This window comes from Bombina bombina, chromosome 3 (assembly GCF_027579735.1).
Source record: "Bombina bombina isolate aBomBom1 chromosome 3, aBomBom1.pri, whole genome shotgun sequence".
NCBI classification, from domain to species: Eukaryota; Metazoa; Chordata; class Amphibia; order Anura; family Bombinatoridae; genus Bombina; species Bombina bombina.
Window position 1 is genome coordinate 672,908,344 of NC_069501.1, and position 27,877 is coordinate 672,936,220.

Genomic DNA, 27,877 nt, shown 5'->3' on the forward strand with positions numbered 1-27,877 from the left:
TTACTAAGATTATGCATTTTATTAGCAAGACACTGCATCCTTTGCAGATGGATTACCAAAAAAGCTCAGACTATGGAACAGTTTAGAAACCTCCTACTAAGGCACATCTATATTGAACAATATGACACGAAATTAGACACTAAGCGCACTCGGCCCCTTCCTTAAGAAGTGGCAGCCTCTGTTGACGACTTTTACCCCCCCATGCAGAGACAGATTTTACAACCGTTTCTCCAACATGAACTGATGCTATCGGCCACTTTGAGAGGTGAATGGACTGCACTCACAGAGACTGTGGACAGTCATCCCACCGAGATAAAGCTAGAAGAATTGCTATTTTGAACCTGCTTTGCATTGGGCAGTCGGCGCAGGGACAGAGATGGAGCCCCTCTACACACCCCTATTTCCTTGATCCTTCCCTTCTTTCCCCCTTTTACATCATTCACACCCTGGCAGACTCGCAGGTACTTTTTCTCTGAGTACAAGAGTGATCAGACTGTTGAATTTAATAGTTAATTGTTTAAATAGTTTATTGTTTAAATAGTTTTAATTATATGTTGAAAAATTAAGACACGACCTTCATCAAGATATACAATAATCGACTCATCAAGGTAATTTTGAGAGATCCTAGAAGTGGAAAACTTTTCTGAGATGATTGCACTGGACTTTTTGTGAAATTGCTAAAAAAACGTTATTCCTGGTCGCTTATTCATATCTTATTTCATTAATAGCCGTGTTCTGGAACTTACTTTTTAAACTGTATTGTGATTTTCACATATTTGTAACTTAATGGATGTGTCTCTATTAATAAAAAGAATTTAAAAAACAAACAAACAAAAGATAAATACAAGTTACACAGTGCCAAAATGCAAAAACAGAAGGCATACAAAAGAAAAAGAATAAATGCAAAAATAAAACTAGAACATGTCAGCCCTATTATTAAAGGGACCCTGAACCCCAATTTTTTCTTTTGTGATTCAGATAGATAATGAAATTTTAAGCAACTTTGTAATGTACTCCTATTATCAAATGCTCCTTATACAATTGGTATCTTTATTTGAAATGCAAGAATGTAAGTTTAGATGCCGGCCCATTTTTGGTGAACAACCTAGGTTGTCTTTGCTGATTGGTGGATAAATTCATCCACCAATCAAAAACTGCTGTGCAGAGTGCTGAACCAAGAAAAAAGCTTAGATGCCTTCTTTTTTATATAAAGATAGCAAGAGAACGAAAAAACATTGATAATAGGAGTAAAATAGAAAGTTGCTTAAAATTGAATGCTCTATCTGAATCGCGAAAGAAACATTTTGGGTTCAGTGTCCCTTTAACTGTGTTAATTCTAAAGGATATCGGGAAAAAAAACTGGATAATATTAAGGTAAATAAAACTCCAGGCCCAAATGGAATACACCCAGGGGTTTTACCGGAATTTAGCACTGTTATAGACAAACCTCTACACTTAATTTTTCAAAACTCATTATCCTCAAGCATAGTACCCAAGGACTGGCGTAAAGCTGATGTGGTGCTACTCTTAAAAAGGGAAGCAGGGCTAATCCAGGTGGTTAGAGACCAGTTAGTCTGACATCAATAGTGAGGAAGATACTTGAAGGGGTTATAAGGGATTATATTGATGAGTATATTCATGTAAACAAGATTATGAGTTTAAATCAGCATGGTTTGAAGAGAAATAGATCATGTCAAACTAATCTAATTAGATTCTACGAGGAAGTAAGTAAAAATATAGATAAAAGGGAATCAGTTGATGTGATATACTTAGATTTTTCAAAGGCATATGATACAGTGCCACATGAGAGATTAATGTACACAATTAAGTGACTACGAATAGCTGAAAATGTTAGCTCATGGATAAATAACTGGATAAAAGACAGGGAGCAACGAGTAGTAGTAAATGGATCATAGTAATATTGGACAAAGGTAATCAGTGGAGTTCCCCAGGGATCAGTACTGGGCCCTGTTCTTTTTAATATTTTTATTAATGACTTGGAGCAAGGATTAAATAGCAACATCTCTATTTTTGCAGATGATACAAAGTTGTGTAAGGACATTAGGTCAAGGCAGGATGAACTAGTGTTTGAAGGGGATCTGCAAAAATTTGAAGTTTGGGCAGGTAAATGGAAAATGAGATTTAATATGGGAAAATGCAAGGTTCTACATTTTGGAAGTAAAAATAAGCAGGCAATGTATTATTTAAATGGGACAAGACTTAGCCAAACAGAGGAGGAAAGGGATTTTGGAGTAGTAATAGATAACAAGCTAAAGATGGGGGTACAATGCAGGGCAGCTGCTTCTAAGGCTAATAAGATACTAGCATGTATTAAAAGAGGCATTGATTCAAGGGAGGAAATCATAATTTTGTCACTATATAAATCCCTGGTAAGACCTCACCTTGAGTATTGAGTGCACTTCTGGGGACCAATCTCAAAAAAGACACTGCAGACCTTGAAAAGGTTCAGAAAATGGCCACAAAGATAATAAGGGTAATGGAGAATTTGCTATGAGGTTAGCCAAACTGGGTCTGTTTTCTCTAGAAAAAAGGCGCTTGAGAGGTGACATGATTAATTTATATAAATATATTTAAGGCCCATATACAGAGATGCCAGAAGCTGTGTTTATTCCAAGAAAATTGTTTGTGACAAGAGGTTACAATTTAAGGCTGGAGGAAAGAAGATTTGTAAGAGCATTACAATTGTGGAACTCATTAAAAAAGGAGGTAGTGAATGCCAATACCTTAGATACTTTTAAAAATGGTTTGGATACATTTCTGGCTAGAAACAGAATTCATGGATATGACTGCTTGTGTTAAATGGGTCACCTTTTAATGGGATTATTTTAACTGGCTAGAAACAGAATTCATGGATATGACTGCTTGTGTTAAATGGGTCACCTTTTAATGGGATTATTTTAAGCTCAACTGTAGCTTTTTTGTAAGTAAATTAGATATGTATAGGTTGAACTCAATGGACTTCTGTCTTTTTTTCAACCTCATTTACTATGTTACTATGTAAAATGGTACATAAACTAAACACAATACCTACACTTTGCACATATCACCAAGCTTTGTGGGAACTCCCTTTAGATGTTTTCTCAAGTTGTCACAGGCAAATTCTGATATAATGTTTCTGTACATTCAATTATATCCCTGAATCTTCCTTTGTCTTGTCACAAACCAACCTTCATTGTAAAATATGACCACCTAGCCCCTCCTCGCAAGTCCTTAACCGACAGTACCAAGAGATGCCAGGCACCGGGAGGAGGGAAGGGGGTCTTTAGATCAATGCATTCTACAGCAAACACAGATGTTACAAAAAAAAAAGAACATTTCAGATTAACCCTGGAATTGCTGAGACACCATACCACCTCTATTTCAGGTATCATGACAGCTAGGTTGTAAAGGTATCCATATCATGATCAAGATTGTTGGTGAAATGCTCTTAAGGGATTATTAGTGTTTGAAGGCAGTCTCATCAAAATGTGATGGGTATCTGCCACTGGCGGAATGTTAAAAGCAGCATTACCATATATAGTAAAGATGTAATGTAAACCATACCTATAGACTGTACTGAAGGGAAATACAATTTGTGTGGACTAAAAGTCAGCCTCTTTTGTTACAATACAAAAGTGAAACTAGTACATGAGTAATAAACCAATTTGAGCTAAGGGGGTTGTGGGTATATTGTACATGTATATATGTGTTATATGTATACATTGTACTGTAAAATACTATACTATGTATTTAAAGTAACCGTTATTTAAATAAACATATTGTCCTTTCTTTTTAGGAACAAAATTTCATATAGGACACTGGTTTTCAGACCTGTCCTCAGGCCTCCCTAACAGGCCACATTTTAAGGATAGCTGAACTAGAGCACAAGTGAAACAATAAGCTGATAAGTAAAACATGGTTATTTTACCTTCTGTCATCTAAGGTAATCCTGAAAACCTGGACTGTTGGAGAGGCCTGAGGACAGGTTTGAAAACCAGTGATGTAGGAGATATTAATAACCCACAGAAGACTTTAGCCACTGCTTTTTTTGTTTTTAATAGTGCAATGTGTACAAAAACACACTATGTAAAACGTGACGGCTTTTTAAATATTGTATTTCTTTCATATAGGTGGCGAGAGTCCATACTGATGGGATATACATTCCTAACAGGAGGAAGCAAAGTTTCCCAAACTTCAAATGCCTATAAATACACCTCCCACCTCACTCATACCTCAGTTTTAAAAGCTTTGCCTCCTTAGGAGGTGGTGAAGCATGATGTGCTTGATTTCTTCAGTGAAAGGCACTTCTAAGCATATTGAAGCCCAGTTCCTCTCTAAGTGCAGTGTGAAGGGAGTGTTGCCTGATGATACCATGTTTTCGCCTATGGTAAAGCTTTTCATAAGGCTCTCTGAAAATCGGTTGCAGGGATTCATCTGCTACCTCCCTTTATAGATCGACAATATACTCTTGTACCATTACCTCAGCTGATATGTTTTAGTACTGGTTTGGCTGTCTGCTGTATATATGTGGTTGGGTGTCTTACACGGTAATACATAGTATTACGTACCCTAAGTTTCAGACTGCAAACGTCCCTAGAGGGAAATATAAGTAAGTGGCTTTCCCTCCTCTTCACATCTCCTGCATGGGCTCTGCTTTTAGACTTCTATAGATTGATCGGCTGCTACTGAGATCACAAACAGAAAGTGAAAGTAAAACAGCCATTTTACAAATGTGTGCTAAAAGCAACCACTAGATGGAGCTGGTTTGCAAGAAATCACATGTAAATCAATGCAGTACAGCCACATCTGAGGATTTTTTTTGTTGGAAAAAAATTGTGTACTCTCGCGGTTTTCAAATTGCGGCGATTAATTGAGGTTTTAAGTATATACTTTTAATATATAAGACTCAGCTATGGATTGGGCACTTTTTATCTAAAGCTGTTATATATTGTTTGTATACATGCCTAGAGTCAGTAATTCAGTGCTCTTTTTTAGCAACTTTATTTGTAGGCTAAATATTTGTGAAGGTTGGTAGAGTCTGTGAAACATACAGTTTTTTTTTTGAGCTAGTAATTTATTTATAAATTAGGATGCTAAGTATTTGTTAGTCTCATGGAATGTTGATAATCACATTTTATGCAGCCATAATAGAAGTATCCATCAGGCTTTATTTAGGTACATTTTGTTTTTTTGTATATACTATCAAAATTCGTACCTGCTTTTTAGAGTGATAGGTGTGTTAGAAATCCACTACAGCTTTGCATGTCGCGCATGTGATGATGCTATTTATGTCATAGGGTGACATGTCATCATTTTGCACAATTTTTTTGGCTCCAAAAATTTCATTTTCCCGGCAAATTTTTTCCCTCCAAAATTGCAGTTAGAAGCTCCGCTCAAGCTCATTCCGTGTTCTCAGAAAACACTTATTTATCAGTTTTCTTTTTTATATAGATTTTCACTCTGTTTCCCATTCTCTCAAGCATGTTATTTATATCATATATAGGAGCATGGATATAAATTTGCAGAATTAATTTATTTTTTTCAAATTTAGTTTTTTTGCAATTATGTCTTAAAACTGAACCTGCCTCTGATGTTACCATAGCTGCCTTAACACGTATCTACCAAAACTAAATGTGTGTTTGTTGTATTAAAGCTGATCTAAATTCTTCAGCTCAATTATGTGGCTCTTGTTTTGACAAATTGTTAAATGCTGATAATATGTCTATGAGTACAAATACACCCACTGTTATTCCATCTCAGTCTAATGTACATAGCATTACTGCAGAAATTTAAGATTTTATTGCTGCAGCTAAAGAGAAGGCAATGACTGCTATTTTGCCTTCAAATAAACCTAAGGGGTTTTGCAACATTTTCCTAAATCTAGTGAATTAAGTTCTGACCTTCAGCATACTTATGTATCCTCTACTGATGGGGTATCCTCTGTTTGAGAGAATGTCACATCAGAGACAGATATAGACAAATCTTTTTTATTTAAGATAGACTATAATTGTTCTCTCTTAAAGGAAGTTTTGTTTACTTTGGGTATTAAGGAGTCTAAACCTCCTGATGAGAAAGCTAGTAATCGTCTAAATTCTGTATTTAAGACTACTGTTATTACTCCTGAAGTATTTCCTATTCCTAACGCTATCTCTAATGTGATTGCTAAAGAATGGTCTAAGCCTGGTACCTCTTTTAACCATTCTTCTAGGTTTAAGAAATTGTATTCTTTACCTGTAGACAATTTAGAAACTTTGGGAAAAAGTTTCTAAAGTTGATAAGGTAATTTCTATTCTTGCCAAACGTACTACTATTCCTACTATTTTAAGGATCCTTTAGATAGGAAGCTTGAAAATTATCTAAGAAGGGCATATTTAGGTACATTTAGAAGGGTACATTCGATCGTGTGATTTCAATGATGGGATCGAGTCTGGAGGGAGTACCTATGACGCCAGGCATGCCCTCCAGTCCGCGATCCCAATTAAGAAGCCATAGCTGCTTGAGTACAGCAGAACAGCTAGGACGTTCCATGCCGTCCTAACTGTGCTAAAGCCCAGCGAATTTAGGACCACATGGAACGTCCTAAAGGCGTTAAATAAACAGCTCCGGGTATACTATAGATAACAAACAAACTTGGTGACCGTTCAAGCCCAAATATTTGGTCATTACTGAAGATTAGTAAGCCCAGAAGACCTACATAGTTAATTTTAAAGAGAGAAATATTGGATGGACGGGACATTACGATCCTGATGCGTGTACTGCTGACTGCAGATCTTGGGAGCAGCCATCTTCAGGCCTAAGCGGCATCTGCCGTGGAGAGCGAGACCGACCAAAGACTATTGCTATACCTTCAGTTTAGGTGCCTATTATACTGCCTGACTATGGAGGTTTCAGAGCACATTATGGAGGAGATGCATAACTTTCTAGAAGGTTGCCGCAATGTATTTGAACATACATTCAAAATAGCGACCCAGCAAGCAGGAGCAACGTCTGCAGAATGTGCTGCCCGTCCACCCATCTTCGTAGCTGCTTCCAAGGGAGGTGACGCTCTGGGGCCCAGGCGCTCACCACCTACTGGGCATCGAATAGGGAAGACTTGGGAAGCGTAGCCTACGAACACAGCAATTCACATAAATGGGATGGACGCCAAAGACAAAATATCTAAGGTAGAGCGTTTTAAAGCTCCCAAACATTATCTACATTGCACCAGATAAAGTAGACCGCATTATTCCAGTAAGTCACCGGACGGCTGAAACTTCTATGGCGAGGACACGTTCTCAGTCAGCGATGGAGCTATCCTCTAACATTCACCACAGGGAATGAATACTGGCAAAGACCTAATCGGCTATTCCTATCCTGCGTGGTGGAGCTTTCCAACCATGCTTTACAACTTGGCCTCCACTTTATCAGCAGCATGGTACTTCCACATGTGCATAATTGCCACAGGTTAAATGGGACCCTGGTGGATCTTTTATGGAGGACGCAACAGGGCGTTACAAGCTTCTACTTACAACCGATGTGGGGTAAATTTATCTTATATTACTCATCGTAGTAATTAAGCTCTCCACACCTACATGTACTGGCTATGGGACTGGACATTATATAAACAGAAGAAGAATGAAGACTGTGTATGCTTTGGTCGTGGTCAGGGTTGATAAGACAGGACAACATATTCATGTTGATTGCTATGGCACTCTGAAACATAATGGAAGCTTATTAGATCTCAACCATTCCACCCTATGCAAGCCTGAGACTGGTATTGGGTAAAGTAGTAACGGATCCTACACATATCCTGGAGGGTTTTTTTGTTTCATATTTTCCGCAGACTTTCAGGACTAAAAACGTTCTTGTTGTTGTAAATGTTACTTACAGTATATACTGTTTTGCTTGTATATTTTGGCGTAACAAGAACCTCATTTACTTACTAGGCTTTATCTAACTAGCATATGTCCAGTCTTAAATACTATATAACAGTATATTGGATTTTTTTAATATTTTACTTGCATATGCCAGTGAAAGTTGCCGTGCTGCTAGCAGCTGAAGCAGCATGGCTTCAAAAGTTTTACTTACGGGGGGCTTATCTCTCTGGCTTAGTTAAGTCTGAAACACATCTGCCTTTTACCCTCCCGTACGACGCAGTAAATGAACCTCTCCCAGCAATTATTATTTAACACTCAACAATGCTAGTTTCTGTCTATAGGCAGTATGATTCTTGGAGATTACAGCACTACATTTCTATGCATATAGACTTTCGATATTCAACTCACATATAGAAATTCTATAGACACAAAGTTTAACAAGACAATATCTGCTGTTTACTCCCATCTTACCTGAATTTATTAGCTTAGATGCATACATAACAATTTTACCTACTTTATTCCTTCACTCATGCACAATTTACCAGTCCCTGGCTTTATGTTAAGTTGATTACTTTGTCTGCTGATTCTTTATGTAAAGTTGCATCTCTTATCTACAATGTGGTATAGCTGGTAAATAGTTACTAATGCCTATTTTATATCTTATCTCATTGTACTGTCTGATTTTTTTTCTTTTTTATTACAATAAGGTTGGTTATACCTCCAATGTATTTTAGTTTGAGTCATAATGGTCCCTACAGTTCTCAGAATACCTAGGAATATAATCTACACAATATTGTCCTAGAGCTCTAACCATAGTTCACAAGACATGAGGCCTTCTAGCTACATGATTATACTCACATAAATGTCCAAATGCATAATTGTTTAAAGCATTTGCTTATTCTTCCCCTCCCCGTGATAGAGCTTGGTTCTTTACTATTACGTATAATCTTTAACATTGCTTACATGGGTCACATCTATATGGTACTATATATAATTCTCAAACTAACAGAATGGCTCCTTTCTACAGTCCTTCCCCCCACCCACTAATGTACTCTGGAATTACTTAACTGTGTCCAGAGGCTAACTCTGCGGTTTCTCTCGCCAATGCCGCAACTATAATTATACTTTTATATGCAAACCAAGTAAAGTTAATCCCTCTAAACTCATATATATTTACAGTTATTTGTCAAGGTCCAAGAATAGCCTAACTAGTTGACTTGTTATATTTCGATTAGATCAACTACCCATACAGGATGCAGGCGAGAATTTTACAATGTTTGCTTACAAAATGTATTTTATTATTTGAACACAGAAGGCTTTTTAAGACCTGCATCACTGCGGTGTTGCACCAAAGCATTGTGATAACAATCTCCTGTTTGTATGTAACAAATTTTGCATCTGTGTACTGCTATATCTGACTATTCTAGTAATGCTATGTAATAATAAAAAAAAAAAAATTTAAAAAAATAAAGAGGTTGTTTTTTTGAGATGTGTATACCTACGTTTAGTTATAAATAAAAAAAAAAAAAGAATTTGATATACCGTATTTCCACACTATTTATAAACAAATGCTAATTAATCCAAAGAATGCTTGAGTGTGATATGTACCAGGCTGTAAGCAAAACTAATCAACTTAACATCTTGGCTTCCAGAGGACAAAAAAAAACTGGACATTAACCATGTGATAATAAGACCTCCCTGACAGCCAGAGGTTATTTATGCTGCTCTCTTTGTCCTTGTTTAATAAGATGTCAAAATTCTCTACCAGCAAACTCCAAACTGCAAGCTCAGCTTAATAACAAATTAAAAAAACACAAATAAATATGACAGTATTATTAAACTTTTTTTAAAATATGTTGCTAACTAATTATAAGGCATATGTTAATATGATATGATAAATCCTTCATTAGTTTTATGCTATGGTGTATGCAAACTTACCAGACAGCGTGATCAGATGTAACAGAACCAAAAAAAAAGACTTCGGAACTATGGAAGAAGTTCAGGCTTTTTCCCCATGGGATGAAGCTGTTAAAATATGGAAGTAATAAAATGCAACTGGTACCAGGATATTTACAACTTGATCTGTAATCAGCTAAACTGACTCACTAAAAAGAGGAAATGGTTGGGGGGGGGGGGGGGGCTGAGGGGAAAACAACAGGCAGCTCAAGTTTAAAGGGATACGAAAGTCAAACTTAAACTTGCATGATTCAGATAGAGGATGTCATTTTAATACACTTTTAAATTCACTTCTATTTTCAAATGTGCTTCATTTTCTTGGTATCCACTGTTGAAAAAGAATACGTACATATCATACACTATTTGAAGCTAGCTGCTGATTGGTACCTGCACAGGTGTCTCTTGTGATTGGCTAACTAGATGTGTTCAGCTAGATGCCAGTAGTGCAATACTGTTCCTTCAGCAAAGGATAACAAGAGAATAAAGCAAATTTGATAGTAGAAGTAAATTAAAATAACAACATATACAATCTAGTGTGCAAAACCTTAAGATTTTAATATGCAATATTCAGTTATGCATAGTGAAACAACTTTGTGACATACTTTGTTTATTTATGCCCCATTTTATGTAATTTAGCTCAGGAAAATTGTGGCTTTCTTTAATTCTACAAACTAAGAAAGCACCCTGCATACAAGGATAACCCTGCTACATATATCCCTAAATGGCTTTAAAGGGACTTGAAACACAAATGTCTTTTTTTGTGATTCAGACAAAGCATACCATTTTTAAAAACCTTTTCAAATGTACTTCATTCTCATGGAATTCTTTGTTAAAGAGATATTTAGAAAGGTAGCATGTACATTTCTGCAGCAGTACACAACAGGAAACACTGCCGCCACCTATAACATAGTTAAAAAAAACTACTGCCATATAGTGCTCCAGTCAGTTGATAATAGAAGTAAATTTGGAAGTTTTAAACTCTACCTGAATCATAAAAGTTTTTCGGGGGCGTTTAAAGTCCCTTTAACAGATAAGAACTGCAAAACAATGCATAATGGTCATGACTAAACTTACCAGCTGTAGACGCAAACCCAGATTAAGGCAAGCAGTGGGTGGAGATTGGTTATTACAATCAATTGTAGGAAAAATATGTTGTTAATTTGTTTTACAAATATATTTAGACTAGGTTGATGTTTTTCTATAGCAAGGCAACAAATGTATTGTAATTACATTGGGGTCAATTTATTAATGTGCAAGCGGACATGATACAATGTAGCGTATCATGTCCGCTGCACATTGATAAATGGCGACAGCTATTTATCATTGCACCAGCAATACCACCCCCTGCAGATTTGCGGCCAATCAGCCGCTAGCAGGGAGTGTCAATCAACCCGATCGGTTTGATTTCTGTCTGCGGCCTAAGAGCAGGCGGACAAGTTATGGAGCAGCGGTCTTTAGAGCGCTGCTTCATAACTTCTGTTTCCGGCTCGCCTGAAACACAGGACATCAAGCTCCGTACGGGGCTTGATAAATTGACCCCATTGTGTTTACTGTTCCTTTTAAAGTGAAAGTCAATCCTAGCGTTTGTGAAACGCTAGGATTGACTATTGAAACAAATAAAGGGGACTTTCATTCATGAAGTATAAGATACTTCATGCAGAAAGCTCCTTTGTTTGTTTCAATAGTCAATGCTAGCGTTTCATTAACACTGGGGTGGACTTTCACTTTAAAGCATATCACTTCAACCCTTAAAGGGACATTGTACACTAGATTTTTCTTTGCATTAAAGTGAAAGTAAATCCTAGCGTTTTACAAACGCTAGGATTTAGTATTGAAACAAATAAAGGGCACTTTCATTCATGAAGTATAAGATACTTCATGTAGAAAGCTCCTTTATTTGATTCAATCGATCGCCGCTCTTAGCTCCTACAGCAGCCCACGGCTAAAAAAATGTTTTGGCTAAGAAGTGACATTTTCACCTCTTAGCCAATAGACGTGCGGTAAATCTGGCTTGGCGCCCATAGGAAACGGATTTACCGCACATCTATTGGCTACGAGGTGAAAACGTCACCTCGTAGCCAAAAATTTTTTAGCCATGCGCTGCTGTAGGAGCTATGCGCCGTGATCGATTGAATCAAATAAAGGAGCTTTCTACATGAAGAATATTATACTTCATGAATGAAAGTGCCCTTTATTTGTTTCAATAGTAAATCCTAGCGTTTGTAAAACGCTAGGATTTACTTTCACTTTAATGTTTGGAAGATGATCAATTTATATAGCCCATCTGGGGTGTTTTTGTAATGTATAGTTTTGCTTATTTTTTAATAACATTGTGATGGTTTCCAGACTCCTAACCAAGTCCCACAGTGTTAGATATATACCTGCGTTTACAGACTCCTGCTGGCTCCTGTTAATGTTATCTGTATTTTCATATGCAGGGAAGTGGGGTAAGGGAAGTGCCTGCTCTTCTTGGTTTTCCAGCCCCTTTCACTGGGTGTCCCAGACTACCTCTTAAACTGGGAGCTTCTAAGTAAGTTTTTAAAAGGTTTTATACTGGATTTAGTCAGTATCTGTGCATATTCTTCTTTATATTAGTGGCTATAGCATGCAGTTATATGAGAATTGGTGTACACTGTCCCTTTAACAGTAGAGCTATGTCAGTTTATTTGACCTAATACCAAACACTGAGGATTCTCTGCTTGGCAGTATCTTTAGCAATCTGCCCGGGCCACAATGTATGTGACCAAATACCCACCTGATAAAACTGTCTGTGAAAACAAAGTTAAACAAGGGTTTCATCACCTCTAAAATGCCCCATGTGACAATATCACAGAGTACACTGATTTATAACTGAATGAGTTTTTATCAGAAGGCAAGCTAATTAACAATGCATATGCAGCAAATCACCTCGTGCCTATGCTCTGGGATCTGTTGAATGTTGTTACTAAAAAAGCTAAAGAATTGATTTTTAACACACTCAGTATTGTGTTAATCAAGTTTATATAATGTGTACTGATATGCCCTTTATCAATTAGGTTGGGTTTTTTGTATATTGCAGGCGTTCTTGATTTCTCTTACTGTATATGTCCCTACCACCCTGATTTTAAGTCTATTCCATGAACCAACTACTCTTTATGTAAATAAATGCTTATTTAGAAGGGACATACAATATCTTGTGATTGCAAGACTCTTCTGTCATTTTGCAACAGATGAACATACCAGCCAACTGCAAACATTTTCAGACTAGATTAACACATTATTTGCTGCCGGTTGTTTTCCCAATGGCCACATTCTCATTCCCACCACCACTTGCCTGTTTGGGAGGAGTCATTTGTGACTTGACGCTAAAGTAGACAAGGTTAGCCAATGTCATTGTATTAGCAAATATTGCATTGTTTTTCACTTTCATATCTCATCGCCTCTGCAAAAGCCAGTTAGTGACAGGCTGTCCCTTTAAGGACTATGTGTTTAAAATCTGCAGGGTGTACATCCACAACTTGAATTCCCAAAATTTTAATTGTTAAATTAGATGAAAATGGGGGAAAATAAATGACGTACATTGCATAGTTGCTGTTATTTTACTATTCATAACTGTAATAAAAAAAATGCTTTATGTCCCCGTGTTCTGGTATTGTTCTTTTTGTGAAAAATGCTTTCAGAAGTTTATATCATGCTTCCAGTCTCCTTTCTCTCCACTATGCTATACATAATAACTGGCCATAATAGTGGGGAAAATGACATGCTCTAAAGACTCTGTACTACCGTGTGTTTACCCCCTTCCCCCACATATAGGTTAAACACACATTAAAAGCGCTGCTCGGGACCCGCAGAGCAATGCAGACCCTGAATCGAAACCGCCACTAACCCCCTTTGCGGGGATTAATTACAGTAGCCTAAGGTCAATATCTGTTAAATGACAAACAACAAAATTGTTGTTGTTTTTTTAGGCCACATACTATATTTAAACCAGGACTAGAGCAAAAGAGTACAGGAAGCGCAAAAAGACTTGAGTTATTTAATGTAGAAGCACATAAAAATAATCAACATAAAAACTTACATTAAAGTAAGCACAATAAATCACTGGATCAGTTGACAGTGGCAATCTAAGTCCCGATACTCAGGCAGAGTTGTCCAGATTTCAAATGGACCGCCGAACAAGCCGGCGTCTGATGTCACTGCAGAAATCAGGAACCGGAGCGTCCCCCTTCAGGTCTATACCTCTTAGAATGCTGGAACTGTCAATACCATAAATAAAAGCTTAACGCTGCTTCAAGCATTCAACTTGAACTATTTTCATTAAGCCCTTGAAGAAGTCCGGCCAGGATCCGGACGAAACGCGTAGGGATATCGCAAATTGTGCTCTTTCCTCATTGACAGTTCCAGCATTCTAAGAGGTATAGACCTGAAGGGGGACGCTCCGGTTCCTGATATCTGCAGTGACGTCAGACGCCGGCTTGTTCAGCGGTCCATTTGAAATCTGGACAACTCTGCCTGAGGATTGGGACTTAGATTGCCACTGTCAACTGATCCAGTGATTTATTGTGCTTACTTTAATGTAAGTTTTTATGTTGATTATTTTTATGTGCTTCTACATTAAATAACTCAAGTCTTTTTGCGCTTCTTGTTCTCTTTTGCTCTAGTCCTGGTTTCTACTCTGGTGATTACAAGAATTGTCACCAAAAAGAAGCGGCATCTGCTTGAGTGCACCTAGAATCCTTTTTCAGGACTTGGAATCTCCTTATTCTCATTTGGGACTCTTGATTGAAGTACATTTGGACTCTAGGTTAGAATTTCTGTTATGTTGGTACTTACGTGTATATTTTTACCTAATATGTGATATAACCATTTTATATTATCTTATATTTTTGTATGTTTATTTGAAATTCTGTAATTGCTCAGGTTTAGTTTATTTAATGTTTATGTTGAATTGATACTGTTACCTAGATTGATTTTATAGAAACAGTACAGGTGGTCTGATTATTTCAGTGAATTAGCGCTGATATATTTATTTTGTGTGTCTATTTGTTTATACTATATTTAAAAGCTTTAATTTGAGCAACTGTAGTAAATTTACATACTTTTGGAGAAAACATGCAAACATATTTTGACCTGACAGCATATTTTAGATTATACAGTGCTTAAATTAAATTATTTTTTGCTGTTAAACAATCAGTATATACTGTGTATATATATATATATATATATATATATATATATATATATATATACACACACACAGTATATATATATATATATTTTTTTTTTTTTTATTAATTATTGGTCACTTCACTTAGGTCTTTACTGACCCCTTTTTTATAAAAAAAAAAAAACTAAATTATTTTGAGATTGCTCAATTGGTTATTCTGGCATATGCAGTACCTGTTAAAAATATAGGGTAGTAGATTTCTGCCCTAAGTTTACAAAATCAGTCTTTCATCCTACTGATTTATCATTTTGAGTTTAATATATGTTCATGTCAGTAGATGGTTAAATTGATATGAAACTGCAAAATAATCCTACCAAGTTTATGAAAGAGAACTATTTTAAAATATTAAGAATATTTATTTTTTTTTGCATTAAAAAAAAAAACTTAGATTCAAGTTGGTGATCTTAAAGGGACATGAAACCCATATTTTTTTATTTCATGACTCAGATAGAGAATACAATTTTAAACAGCATTCCAATTTACTTCTATTATCCAATTTGCTTCATTCTTTAAATATCCTTTGTTAAAGAAATAGCAGTGCATTGTCCACATGGATGAGCCAATCACACGAGTCATCTATATATAGCCACCAATCAGCAACTATTGAGCCTATTCAGATAGGCTTTTCAACAAAGGATACCAAGAGAATGAAGCGAAATAGATCATAGATGTAAATAGGAAAGTTGTTCTAAATTGCATTCTCTATCTGAATCGTTTAAGAAAAAATTGTGGGTTTAGGTATCTTTAAAGCTAACAAGAAGTGCATGTTTGTACACAACTAGTCCATGGGATAGTTTGCTTACAGTCTGATAAGGACAACTCCCACATATTTAAGGTCACAAGCATAAAAACACATTACAGTAACATGCTCTGTGTAATAATTTTGAAAAGAAATCCATAACCATTTGATTTACCCATATATTCCATTCGAATCCATTTTAATGCAGAAGTGAAAAATAATCATATTTTACAATATAAACAGATATTTTACAGTATATTTATGAATGCTACTGATTTAAAGATAACATAGAGTTATATACTTAAAGTGCTTGGCAACATTACAGAATTTCAGAACAATTTGCTAATGAAAGTATTTGCACAGCAGACGCTGTTACTCTTCGTGGACACAGACTGTAAAGCTACGGCCTCGGTAATTAATATTTGATCGTTGTACATTCCCGCCAATTAATTATTTACATCTCTCAAACAAAACTAATAAGATGCAACTAGAACTGTAATATGAAATATTTCACTGTCCAATCACTATAAAACCATTACTTTAAATCCATGTGCCTATATCATGCTGAGAGCTAATGAATGAACCACATTTCCTATATGGCACAAAATTAAGACTTACAGTTCTTTGTACTAGCGAAGGAATCATTCTGTGAGAGAAACAGGAAGTTGCGTGTGTACAATAACATTTTGACACAAGCAAAACTACAACTCCCAGGTACCCAATCAACGCAAAAAGTTAACTTGTCAAGCAGCAGCGAATCAGCAAGGAGCGGTGAGGTGGGAGCTTTGAACCAACTTTATTTCAACACATTATTTGGGCGCTTTGGAAATATGAGCAAATTTCCGGATGTGTATTTTTTGTGTGTGTCTTATAAGTTCCTGTAATATTAGGCATGTACGGATGGCTATCTGCTAGTCCTTCCTTATATGATATACGTTTTTTATATATGTATATTATTTAGAGAAAAATATAACCATTTGGAGCCATGGTGATCCTGCGAGAGGGGCTTTGCCCTGGCTTATCAGCTGACATAATTATAGCTCTGAAGAAAAACAATGTGAAAACAGGTATCGTTTGCATTACCAAATAATGGGCATATACGGTTCTGGGGTCTGATGCTGGCATATGTGCACAAGCATGTTTCTGGTAAGGGTCTGACGGGATAGGCAAGGTGTCCGTGACTAGCCCTTGCAGTGTCCGCCACAACCTTAGTATATCTTTTCTTTATGATTAAATAATAGGAATAAAAAAAAATATGTTGTGTGAATAAAGTCAGTGGCTTGTCAAGACACTGCTAGCGATATTGGGTGATAAGTTATGGAATAAATAAAGCCTGAGTGAAATACTGGATGTGCATCTGTATAATAACACCCAGCTCTATACAAAGACACAGTAGTGTCACTGGCTCATGGGTATAGCCAGAGGAGGGCTGGTTATAGGGTCAGTGGTATCTGCATCAGTATAATAACACCCAGCACTATATAATGACACAGTAGTGACACAGGCACATGGGTATAGCTAGAGGAGGGCTGGTTATAGGATCAGTGGTATCTGCATCAGTATAATAACACCAAGCACTATATAATGACACAGTAGTGACACTGGTACATGGGTATAGCTAGACAAGGGCTGGTTATAGGGTCAGTGGTATCTGCATCAGTATAATAACACCCAGCACTATATAATGACACAGTAGTGACACTGCCTCATGGGTATAGCCAGAGGAGGGCTGGTTATAGGATCAGTGGTATCTGCATCCGTATAATAACACCCAGCGCTATATAATGACACAGTAGTGACACTGGCACATGGGTATAGCTAGAGGAGGGCTGGATATAGGGTCAGTGGTATCTAGGGTTGCCACCTGTCCCTTAAAATACAGAACACTTATAAGTTACACATGCTGCAGGGAGGAACATGAATAGTGCTGTCCAGAAACACAATACATGTTCCTCCCTGCACACCCTGCAGCATGTGTAACTCATAAGTGTCCAGGAAAACATGGCTGATATGGCAACCCTAGTGGTATCTTCATCAGTATAATAACACCCAGCACTATATAATGACACAGTAGTGACACTAGCACATGGGTATAGCTAGAGGAGGGCTGGTTATAGGATCAGTGGTATCTGCATCGGTATAATAACACCCAGCACTATATAATGACACAGTAGTGACACTGGCACATGGCTATAGCTAGAGGAGGGCTAGATATAGGATCAGTTGTATCTGCATCAGTATAATAACACCCAGCGCTATATAATAACACAGTAGTGACACTGGCACATGGGTATAGCCAGAGGAGGGCTGGTGATAGAATCAGTGGTATCTGCATCAGTATAATAACACCCAGCGCTATATAATGACACAGTAGTAACACTGGTACATGGGTATAGCTAGAGGAGGGCTGGTTATAGGATCAGTGGTATCTGCATCAGTATAATAACACCCAGCGCTATATAATGACACAGTAGTGACACAGGCACATGGGTATAGCTAGAGGAGGGCTGGTTATAGGATCAGTGGTATCTGCATCAGTATAATAACACCCAGCACTATATAATGACACAGTAGTGACACTGGCACATGCGTATAGCCAGACAAGAGCTGGTTATAGGATCAGTGGTGTCTGCATCAGTATAATAACACCCAGCACTATATAATGACAGAGTAGTGACACTGGCACATGTGTATAGCTAGACAAGGGCTGGTTATAGGGTCAGTGGTATCTTCATCAGTATAATAACACCCAGCGCTATATAATGACACAGTAGTGACACTGGCACATGGGTATAGCTAGAGGAGGGCTGGTTATAGGATCAGTGGTATCTGCATCAGTATAATAACACCCAGCACTATTTAATGACACAGTAGTGACACTGGCACATGCGTATAGCCAGACAAGGGCTAGATATAGGATCAGTGGTATCTGCATCAGTATAATAACACCAAGCACTATATAATGACACAGTAGTGACACTGGCACATGCGTATAGCCAGACAAGGGCTAGATATAGGTTCAGTGGTATCTGCATCAGTATAATAACACCAAGCACTATATAATGACACAGTAGTGACACTGGCACATGCGTATAGCCAGACAAGGGCTGGTTATAGGGTCAGTGGTATCTGCATCAGTATAATAACACCCAGCGCTATATAATGACACAGTAGTGACACTGGCACATGGGTATAGCTAGAGGAGGGCTGGTTATAGGATCAGTGGTTTCTGCATCAGTATAATAACACCAAGCACTATATAATGACACAGTAGTGACACTGGCACATGGGTATAGCTAGAGGAGGGCTGGTTATAGGGTCAGTGGTATCTAGGGTTGCCACCTGTCCCTTAAAATACAGAACACTTATAAGTTACACATGCTGCAGGGAGGAACATGAATAGTGCTGTCCAGAAACACAATACATGTTCCTCCCTGCACACCCTGCAGCATGTGTAACTCATAAGTGTCCAGGAAAACATGGCTGAGGTGGCAACCCTAGTGGTATCTTCATCAGTATAATAACACCCAGCGCTATATAATGACACAGTAGTGACACTAGCACATGGGTATAGCTAGACAAGGGATGGTTATAGGATCAGTGGTATCTGCATCAGTATAATAACACCCAGCGCTATATAATAACACAGTAGTGACACTGGCTCATGGGTATAGCCAGACAAGGGATGGTTATAGAATCAGTGGTATCTGCATCAGTATAATAACACCCAGCACTATATAATAACACAGTAGTGACACTGGCACATGCGTATAGCCAGACAAGGGCTGGTTATAGTGTCAGTGGTATCTGCATCAGTATAATAACACCCAGTGCTATATAATGACACAGTAGTGACACTGGCACATGGGTATAGCCCGACAAGGACTGGTTATAGTGTCAGTGGTATCTGCATCAGTATAATAACACCCAGCGCTATATAATGACACAGTAGTGACACAGGCACATGGGTATAGCTAGAGGAGGGCTGGTTATAGGATCAGTGGTATCTGCATCAGTATAATAACACCCAGCACTATATAATGACACAGTAGTGACACTGGCACATGCGTATAGCCAGACAAGAGCTGGTTATAGGATCAGTGGTGTCTGCATCAGTATAATAACACCCAGCACTATATAATGACAGAGTAGTGACACTGGCACATGTGTATAGCTAGACAAGGGCTGGTTATAGGGTCAGTGGTATCTTCATCAGTATAATAACACCCAGCGCTATATAATGACACAGTAGTGACACTGGCACATGGGTATAGCTAAAGGAGGGCTGGTTATAGGATCAGTGGTATCTGCATCAGTATAATAACACCCAGCACTATTTAATGACACAGTAGTGACACTGGCACATGCGTATAGCCAGACAAGGGCTAGATATAGGATCAGTGGTATCTGCATCAGTATAATAACACCAAGCACTATATAATGACACAGTAGTGACACTGGCACATGCGTATAGCCAGACAAGGGCTAGATATAGGTTCAGTGGTATCTGCATCAGTATAATAACACCAAGCACTATATAATGACACAGTAGTGACACTGGCACATGCGTATAGCCAGACAAGGGCTGGTTATAGGGTCAGTGGTATCTGCATCAGTATAATAACACCCAGCGCTATATAATGACACAGTAGTGACACTGGCACATGGGTATAGCTAGAGGAGGGCTGGTTATAGGATCAGTGGTTTCTGCATCAGTATAATAACACCAAGCACTATATAATGACACAGTAGTGACACTGGCACATGGGTATAGCTAGAGGAGGGCTGGTTATAGGGTCAGTGGTATCTAGGGTTGCCACCTGTCCCTTAAAATACAGAACACTTATAAGTTACACATGCTGCAGGGAGGAACATGAATAGTGCTGTCCAGAAACACAATACATGTTCCTCCCTGCACACCCTGCAGCATGTGTAACTCATAAGTGTCCAGGAAAACATGGCTGAGGTGGCAACCCTAGTGGTATCTTCATCAGTATAATAACACCCAGCGCTATATAATGACACAGTAGTGACACTAGCACATGGGTATAGCTAGACAAGGGATGGTTATAGGATCAGTGGTATCTGCATCAGTATAATAACACCCAGCGCTATATAATAACACAGTAGTGACACTGGCTCATGGGTATAGCCAGACAAGGGATGGTTATAGAATCAGTGGTATCTGCATCAGTATAATAACACCCAGCACTATATAATAACACAGTAGTGACACTGGCACATGCGTATAGCCAGACAAGGGCTGGTTATAGTGTCAGTGGTATCTGCATCAGTATAATAACACCCAGTGCTATATAATGACACAGTAGTGACACTGGCACATGGGTATAGCCAGACAAGGACTGGTTATAGTGTCAGTGGTATCTGCATCAGTATAATAACACCCAGTGCTATATAATGACACAGTAGTGACACTAGCACATGGGTATAGCTAGAGGAGGGCTGGTTATAGGATCAGTGGTATCTGCATCAGTATAATAACACCCAGCACTATATAATGACACAGTAGTGACACTGGCACATGGGTATAGCCAGAGGAGGGCTGGTTATAGGATCAGTGGTATCTGCATCAGTATAACACCCAGCACTATATAATGACACAGTAGTGACACTGGCACATGGGTATAGCCAGAGGAGGGCTGGTTATAGGATCAGTGGTATCTGCATCAGTATAACACCCAGCTCTATATAATGACACAGTAGTGACACAGGCACATGGGTATAGCTAGAGGAGGGCTGGTTATAGGATCAGTGGTATCTGCATCAGTATAATAACACCCAGCGCTATATAATGACACAGTAGTGACACTGGCACATGCGTATAGCCAGACAAGAGCTGGTTATAGGGTCAGTGGTATCTGCATCAGTATAATAACACCCAGCACTATATAATGACACAGTAGTGACACTGGCACATGCGTATAGCCAGACAAGAGCTGGTTATAGGGTCAGTGGTATCTGCATCAGTATAATAACACCCAGCACTATATAATGACAGAGTAGTGACACGTGCACATGCGTATAGCTAGACAAGGGCTGGTTATAGGGTCAGTGGTATCTTCATCAGTATAATAACACCCAGCGCTATATAATGACACAGTAGTGACACTGGCACTTGGGTATAGCTAGAGGAGGGCTGGTTATAGGATCAGTGGTATCTGCATCAGTATAATAACACCCAGCGCTATATAATGACACAGTAGTGACACAGGCACATGGGTATAGCTAGAGGAGGGCTGGTTATAGGATCAGTGGTATCTGCATCAGTATAATAACATCCAGCACTATATAATGACACAGTACTATTAGTGATACTGGCTCATGGGTATAGCCAGAGGAGGGCTTGTTATAGTATCAGTGGTATCTGCATCAGTATAATAACACCCAGCACTATATAACAACACAGTAGTGACACTGGTACATGGGTATAGCCAGACAAGGGCTGGTTATAGGGTCAGTGGTATCTTCATCAGTATAATAACACCCAGCACTATATAATGACACAGTAGTGACACTGGCACATGGGTATAGCTAGAGGAGGGCTGGTTATAGGATCAGTGGTATCTGCATCAGTATAACACCCAGCACTATATAATGACACAGTAGTGACACTGGCACATGGGTATAGCCAGACAAGGGATGGTTATAGGGTCAGTGGTATCTGCATCAGTATAATAACACCCAGCACTATATAATGACACAGTAGTGACACTGGCACATGGGTATAGCCAGACAAGGGCTGGTTATAGGGTCAGTGGTATCTGCATCAGTATAATAACACCAAGCACTATATAATGACACAGTATTGACACTGGCACATGGGTATAGCCAGACAAGGGCTGGTTATAGGGTCAGTGGTATCTGCATCAGTATAATAACACCCAACACTATATAATGACACAGTAGTGACACTGGCACATGGGTATAGCTAGAGGAGGGCTAGTTATAGGATCAGTGGTACCTGCATCAGTATAATAACACCCAGCGCCATATAATGACACAGTAGTGACACTGGCACATGCGTATAGCCAGACAAGGGCTGGTTATAGGGTCAGTGGTATCTGCATCAGTATAATAACACCCAACACTATATAATGACACAGTAGTGACACTGGCACATGGGTATAGCCAGACAAGGGCTGGTTATAGGATCAGTGGTATCTGCATCAGTATAATAACACCCAGTGCTATATAATGACACAGTAGTGACGCTGGCACATGGGTATAGCCAGACAAGGGCTAGATATAGAATCAGTGGTATCTGCATCAGTATAATAACACCCAGCACTATATAATGACACAGTAGTGACACTGGCACATGGGTATAGCCAGAGGAGGGCTGGTTATAGGATCAGTGGTATCTGCATCAGTATAATAACACCCAGCACTATATAATGACACAGTAGTGACACTGGCACATGGGTATAGCTAGAGGAGGGCTGGTTATAGGGTCAGTGGTATCTGCATCAGTATAATAACACCCAGTGCTATATAATGACACAGTAGTGACACTGGCACATGGGTATAGCCAGAGGAGGGCTGGTTATAGGATCAGTGGTATCTGCATCAGTATAATAACACCCAGTGCTATATAATGACACAGTAGTGACGCTGGCACATGGGTATAGCCAGACAAGGGCTAGATATAGAATCAGTTGTATCTGCATCAGTATAATAACACCCAGCACTATATAATGACACAGTAGTGACACTGGCACATGGGTATAGCCAGACAAGAGCTGGTTATAGGGTCAGTGGTATCTGCATCAGTATAATAACACCCAGTGCTATATAATGACACAGTAGTGACACTGGCACATGCGTATAGCCAGACAAGAGCTGGTTATAGGATCAGTGGTATCTGCATCAGTATAATAACACCCAGTGCTATATAATGACACAGTAGTAACACTGACTCATGAGTATAGCCAGACAAGGGCTGGTTATAGTGTCAGTGGTATCTGCATCAGTATAATAACACCCAGCACTATATAATGACACAGTAGTGACACTGGCACATGCGTATAGCCAGACAAGGACTGGTTATAGTGTCAGTGGTATCTGCATCAGTATAATAACACCCAGCACTATATAATGACACAGTAGTGACACTGGTACATGCGTATAGCCAGAGGAGGGCTGGTTATAGGATCAGTGGTATCTGCATCAGTATAATAACACCCAACACTATATAATGACACAGTAGTGACACTGGCACATGCATATAGCCAGACAAGGGCTGGTTATAGGATCAGTGGTATCTGCATCAGTATAATAACACCCAGCACTATATAATAACACAGTAGTGACACTGGCACATGGGTATAGCTAGAGGAGGGCTGGTTATAGGATCAGTGGTATCTGCATCAGTATAATAACACCCAGCACTATATAATAACACAGTAGTGACACTGGCACATGCGTATAGCCAGAGGAGGACTGGTTATAGGATCAGTGGTATCTGCATCAGTATAATAACACCCAGCACTATATAATAACACAGTAGTGACACTGGCACATGGGTATAGCCAGAGGAGGGCTGGTTATAGGATCAGTGGTATCTGCATCAGTATAATAACACCCAGCACTATATAATAACACAGTAGTGACACTGGCACATGCGTATAGCCAGACAAGGGCTGGTTATAGGATCAGTGGTATCTGCATCAGTATAATAACACCCAGCACTATATTATGACACAGTAGTGACACTGACTCATGAGTATAGCTAGAGGAGGGCTGGTTATAGGGTCAGTGGTATCTGCATCAGTATAATAACACCCAGCACTATATTATGACACAGTAGTGACACTGGCACATGGGTATAGCTAGAGGAGGGCTGGTTATAGGATCAGTGGTATCTGCATCAGTATAATATCACCAAGCACTATATAATGACACAGTAGTGACACTGGCACATGGGTATAGCTAGAGGAGGGCTGGTTATGGGATCAGTGGTATCTGCATCAGTATAATAACACCCAGCGCTATAAAATAATGTTTTTAATTTAAAATGTACCTTGGTGTCCTTCACTAAGGTCTGTACTTTGTAAAATGTCCACCACAGCCTTTGTCTGTGCCTATCCCATATAACACATAGTATATAATGCACATATACTGGCAGTCTGACTTGTAAACATACAGCAGACACTCAAAAAAACAATAATATATTTTACATAAACTTTTTTTTTTTTGGGTTGTATGATTTTTCTATTGATTAAAGGGATACTGAACCCAAATGTTTTAGTTCATGATTCAGCTAGAACAGAGCTTTCCAAACTTTTAATGTTGGTGACACACTTTTGACACCTACATCATTTTGCGACACAGTAATTCAGTTGTACTAGCAAACAGGAGGCTAAACAAACATGTTTTAAGAGATACGGACACATACATAAATTATATAATAACAAAATGTATTTACAAGTAACAGTATGTATGTGCAAGAATTAAAAAAAAAATAACACCAATAGCTACTTACTATTTTAATAGAATGTATGAGGTTGATGGGATTAACACAGTTTCTGAATATTTGGTGGAATATTAGATAAAGACACTCGCATAAGCCGCCAATGGGAATAGTTTCAGTTCCCGCCTAGCTGCGCCAATAGGTTAAGATGATCTGTGACCCACTAGGTATCAATCATGTGATATGCGTAGCAGGCAGGCGGAAAGTCGGAAACCCACAAAAAAATTACATTAAAAAAAATTGTGCTGAAGCAGGGACAAACCTACAAACTGCAGCTGACACACTGTGTCACGACACACATTTTGGAAAACACTGAGCTAGAGTATGCAATTTTAAGGCAATATGGAAGTTGGTTTCTTATTCAAGCTGTTTCTTATTCGTGGTATTTTGTTTTCTTCATGGAAGTTGGTTTCTTCTTCAATTTGTTTTGTCAGACTGCTTTAATTGACTTTAAAATAAAAATCAGCAACTTTCTAATTTACTCCTATTATCACATTTTCTTCATTCTCTTGGTATCTTTATTTGTAAAAGCAGAAATGTAACCTTACAAGCTGTCCCATCTTTGGTTCAGCACCTGGGTAGCGCTTGATGGTTGGTGGCTGAATGTAGCCACCAATCAGCAAGCGATATCCAGGTTCTGAACCAAAAATGGACCAGTGTTCTAAAATTAGTTTTGACGCATACACTTCCGGTGATGTGACATCAGCTGTTGGAGGCATGTGGCACTCACTGCACATGTGCAAACGTCCCAACCTCCCAAAATCAGCTGTTTAGGTCTAAGCAAAGGGTCGAGGAATTATATAGGCTTAAGACTGCATTGCGCCTGCATGCAGAATACCACGCATGCGCACACAGCCCAACTCCTGACGATCAGCTTAATAAGCTGCATCAGAGGGTCCATGATTTTTACAGGCGAGTTGCCTTCAGTGCGCATGTGTGCGCAGCGTAAAATGGGAATGGGGAAAAACAAACCAACATACAAGTTATATTAATATAATAAAATATGTGAATCCCAAATTTTCAAATTTTACAGTATAGGGCGGATTCTATTAACAAATTAATGTACAGCATCATGTGGCCCCACACAATTTAACGGTTATCTAGAACAACCATATAGACACTGTTACATTTTGTGGAGCCATGCACGCAGGCACAATGCAGTCTAATGCCCATAGAATTCCTCGACCCTTTGCTTAGACCTAAACAGTTGATTTTGGGAAGATGGGCGATTTGCGCATGTGCAGTGAGTGCCACACGCCTCCAACAGCTAATGTCACATCACTGGAAGTGACGCGGGTCCGGAATTTTTATGCGTTGAGACTAATTTTGGAACACCGGCTCCTATGCTTACATTCCTGCTTTTTCAAATAAAGATACCAAGAGAACAAAGAAAATTTGATAATAGGAGTATATTAGAAAGTTGCTTAAAATTACATGCTCTATCTGAATCATGAAAGAAAACATTTGGGTTCAGCATCCCTTTAAGCCCTGGGCTGTTAGGTTTACTATGGAAGTGAGAAACAGGGTATGAGAATGTGCTTTTATTTTTCTTGAGGAGGACTGATTATTGCTACCACATTCTAAATAATTGCAAACCTATGCTACTTATATAAAGATAAATATTTTACATTTCTTGTAATACTAATAATTATCATTACTATTATTGTTTATACGTTGTTACATGGCATTGTTTCTTTACTTTTTAGTAGTTGATCTGGTTGCTTCTGATTTAGAAGATCTTGCTCGGAAATGCTCTTTGTCATATAAGGTAATATTTATATGCCTAATTTTATTAGCGATTTAGAATGCAGTTTTACCCTTTTTCAACAGTTACATCTACATAATTCTATTTGGTGAAAATATTATAACATAACGTTAGTTCTTTGTAATTGTTTTGAAAATTCCAGTTGAATAGCATAATTGAAGCCACAATCTTTCTATTTTCTGGGCATATGATAAATAATTCCAGGTAATTTACCAATGTGGCAAAGGAGAAAAGATACTTATAATCTTTACAATATTTAACTAATAAAATATTTTAATCCTGCAGCCTATTAAAACTTGATATTTTTTTTTAATTCCCGAAAAAATGGCAAAGGAACTGCCTCCATTTTATTTTTATTTATTCATTATAGTTTATGAATTTGACTTTTGTTAGAAATTGAATTCTGACAGTGCAGTGTTTATCTATTTTAAGTGTAAGTGTCCACTATTTATGTATTGGCACATAGCACTCATCAATTAAGACCAGACCTTTAAATAGACATTAAAGAGACAGTCTAGTCAAAATGTAACTTTCATGATTCAGAAAGGGCATGCAATCTTAAACAACTTTCCAACTTACTTTTATCATCAAATTTGCTTTGTTCTCATGGTAATCTTTGAAAGCTAAACCTAGGTAGGCTTATATGCTTATTTCTAAGCCCTTGAAGGCCGCCTCTTATCTCAGTGCATTTTGATAGTTTTTCACAGCTAGACAGCTCTAGTTCATGTCTGCCATATAGATAACATTATGCTCACTCCTGTGGTCAGCACTGATTTGCTGAAATGCAAATCTTTCAAAAGAACTGAGATAGGGGGGAAATCTGCAGAGGCTTAGATACAAAGTAATCGCAGATGTAAAAAGTATA

The 27,877-nt window shown here is 38.3% G+C and overlaps 2 protein-coding genes across 7 annotated transcripts in view; one reads left to right on the forward strand and one right to left on the reverse strand.

Annotated features, from left to right (window-relative positions):
• LOC128653884 (uncharacterized) overlaps positions 1–16,441 on the reverse strand; it is a 30,317-nt gene extending 13,876 nt beyond the window's left edge. For 2 of the 3 annotated variants that reach the window (XR_008401398.1, XR_008401399.1), the window contains exons 1-2: positions 16,376–16,441; positions 9,795–9,881 (exon numbers count right to left, since the gene is read on the reverse strand). The gene's annotated coding sequence lies outside the window, so the exon portion shown is untranslated. The remainder of the gene's footprint in view (positions 1–9,794; positions 9,882–16,375) is intronic. The other variant, XM_053707431.1, reaches the window with a different exon arrangement.
• RAD51D (RAD51 paralog D) overlaps positions 1–27,877 on the forward strand; it is an 82,751-nt gene that overhangs the window by 22,908 nt on the left and 31,966 nt on the right. For 2 of the 4 annotated variants that reach the window (XM_053707427.1, XM_053707430.1), the window contains exons 1-2: positions 16,597–16,824; positions 26,954–27,015. The exons of 1 other annotated variant lie outside the window; for it this stretch is intronic. In XM_053707427.1, the coding sequence (XP_053563402.1) occupies positions 16,743–16,824; positions 26,954–27,015 (144 nt within the window). In that variant the 5' untranslated portion in view covers positions 16,597–16,742. Of the gene's footprint in view, positions 1–16,596; positions 16,825–26,953; positions 27,016–27,877 lie in introns of those variants that run through there. One more of the 4 variants, XM_053707428.1, reaches the window with a different exon arrangement.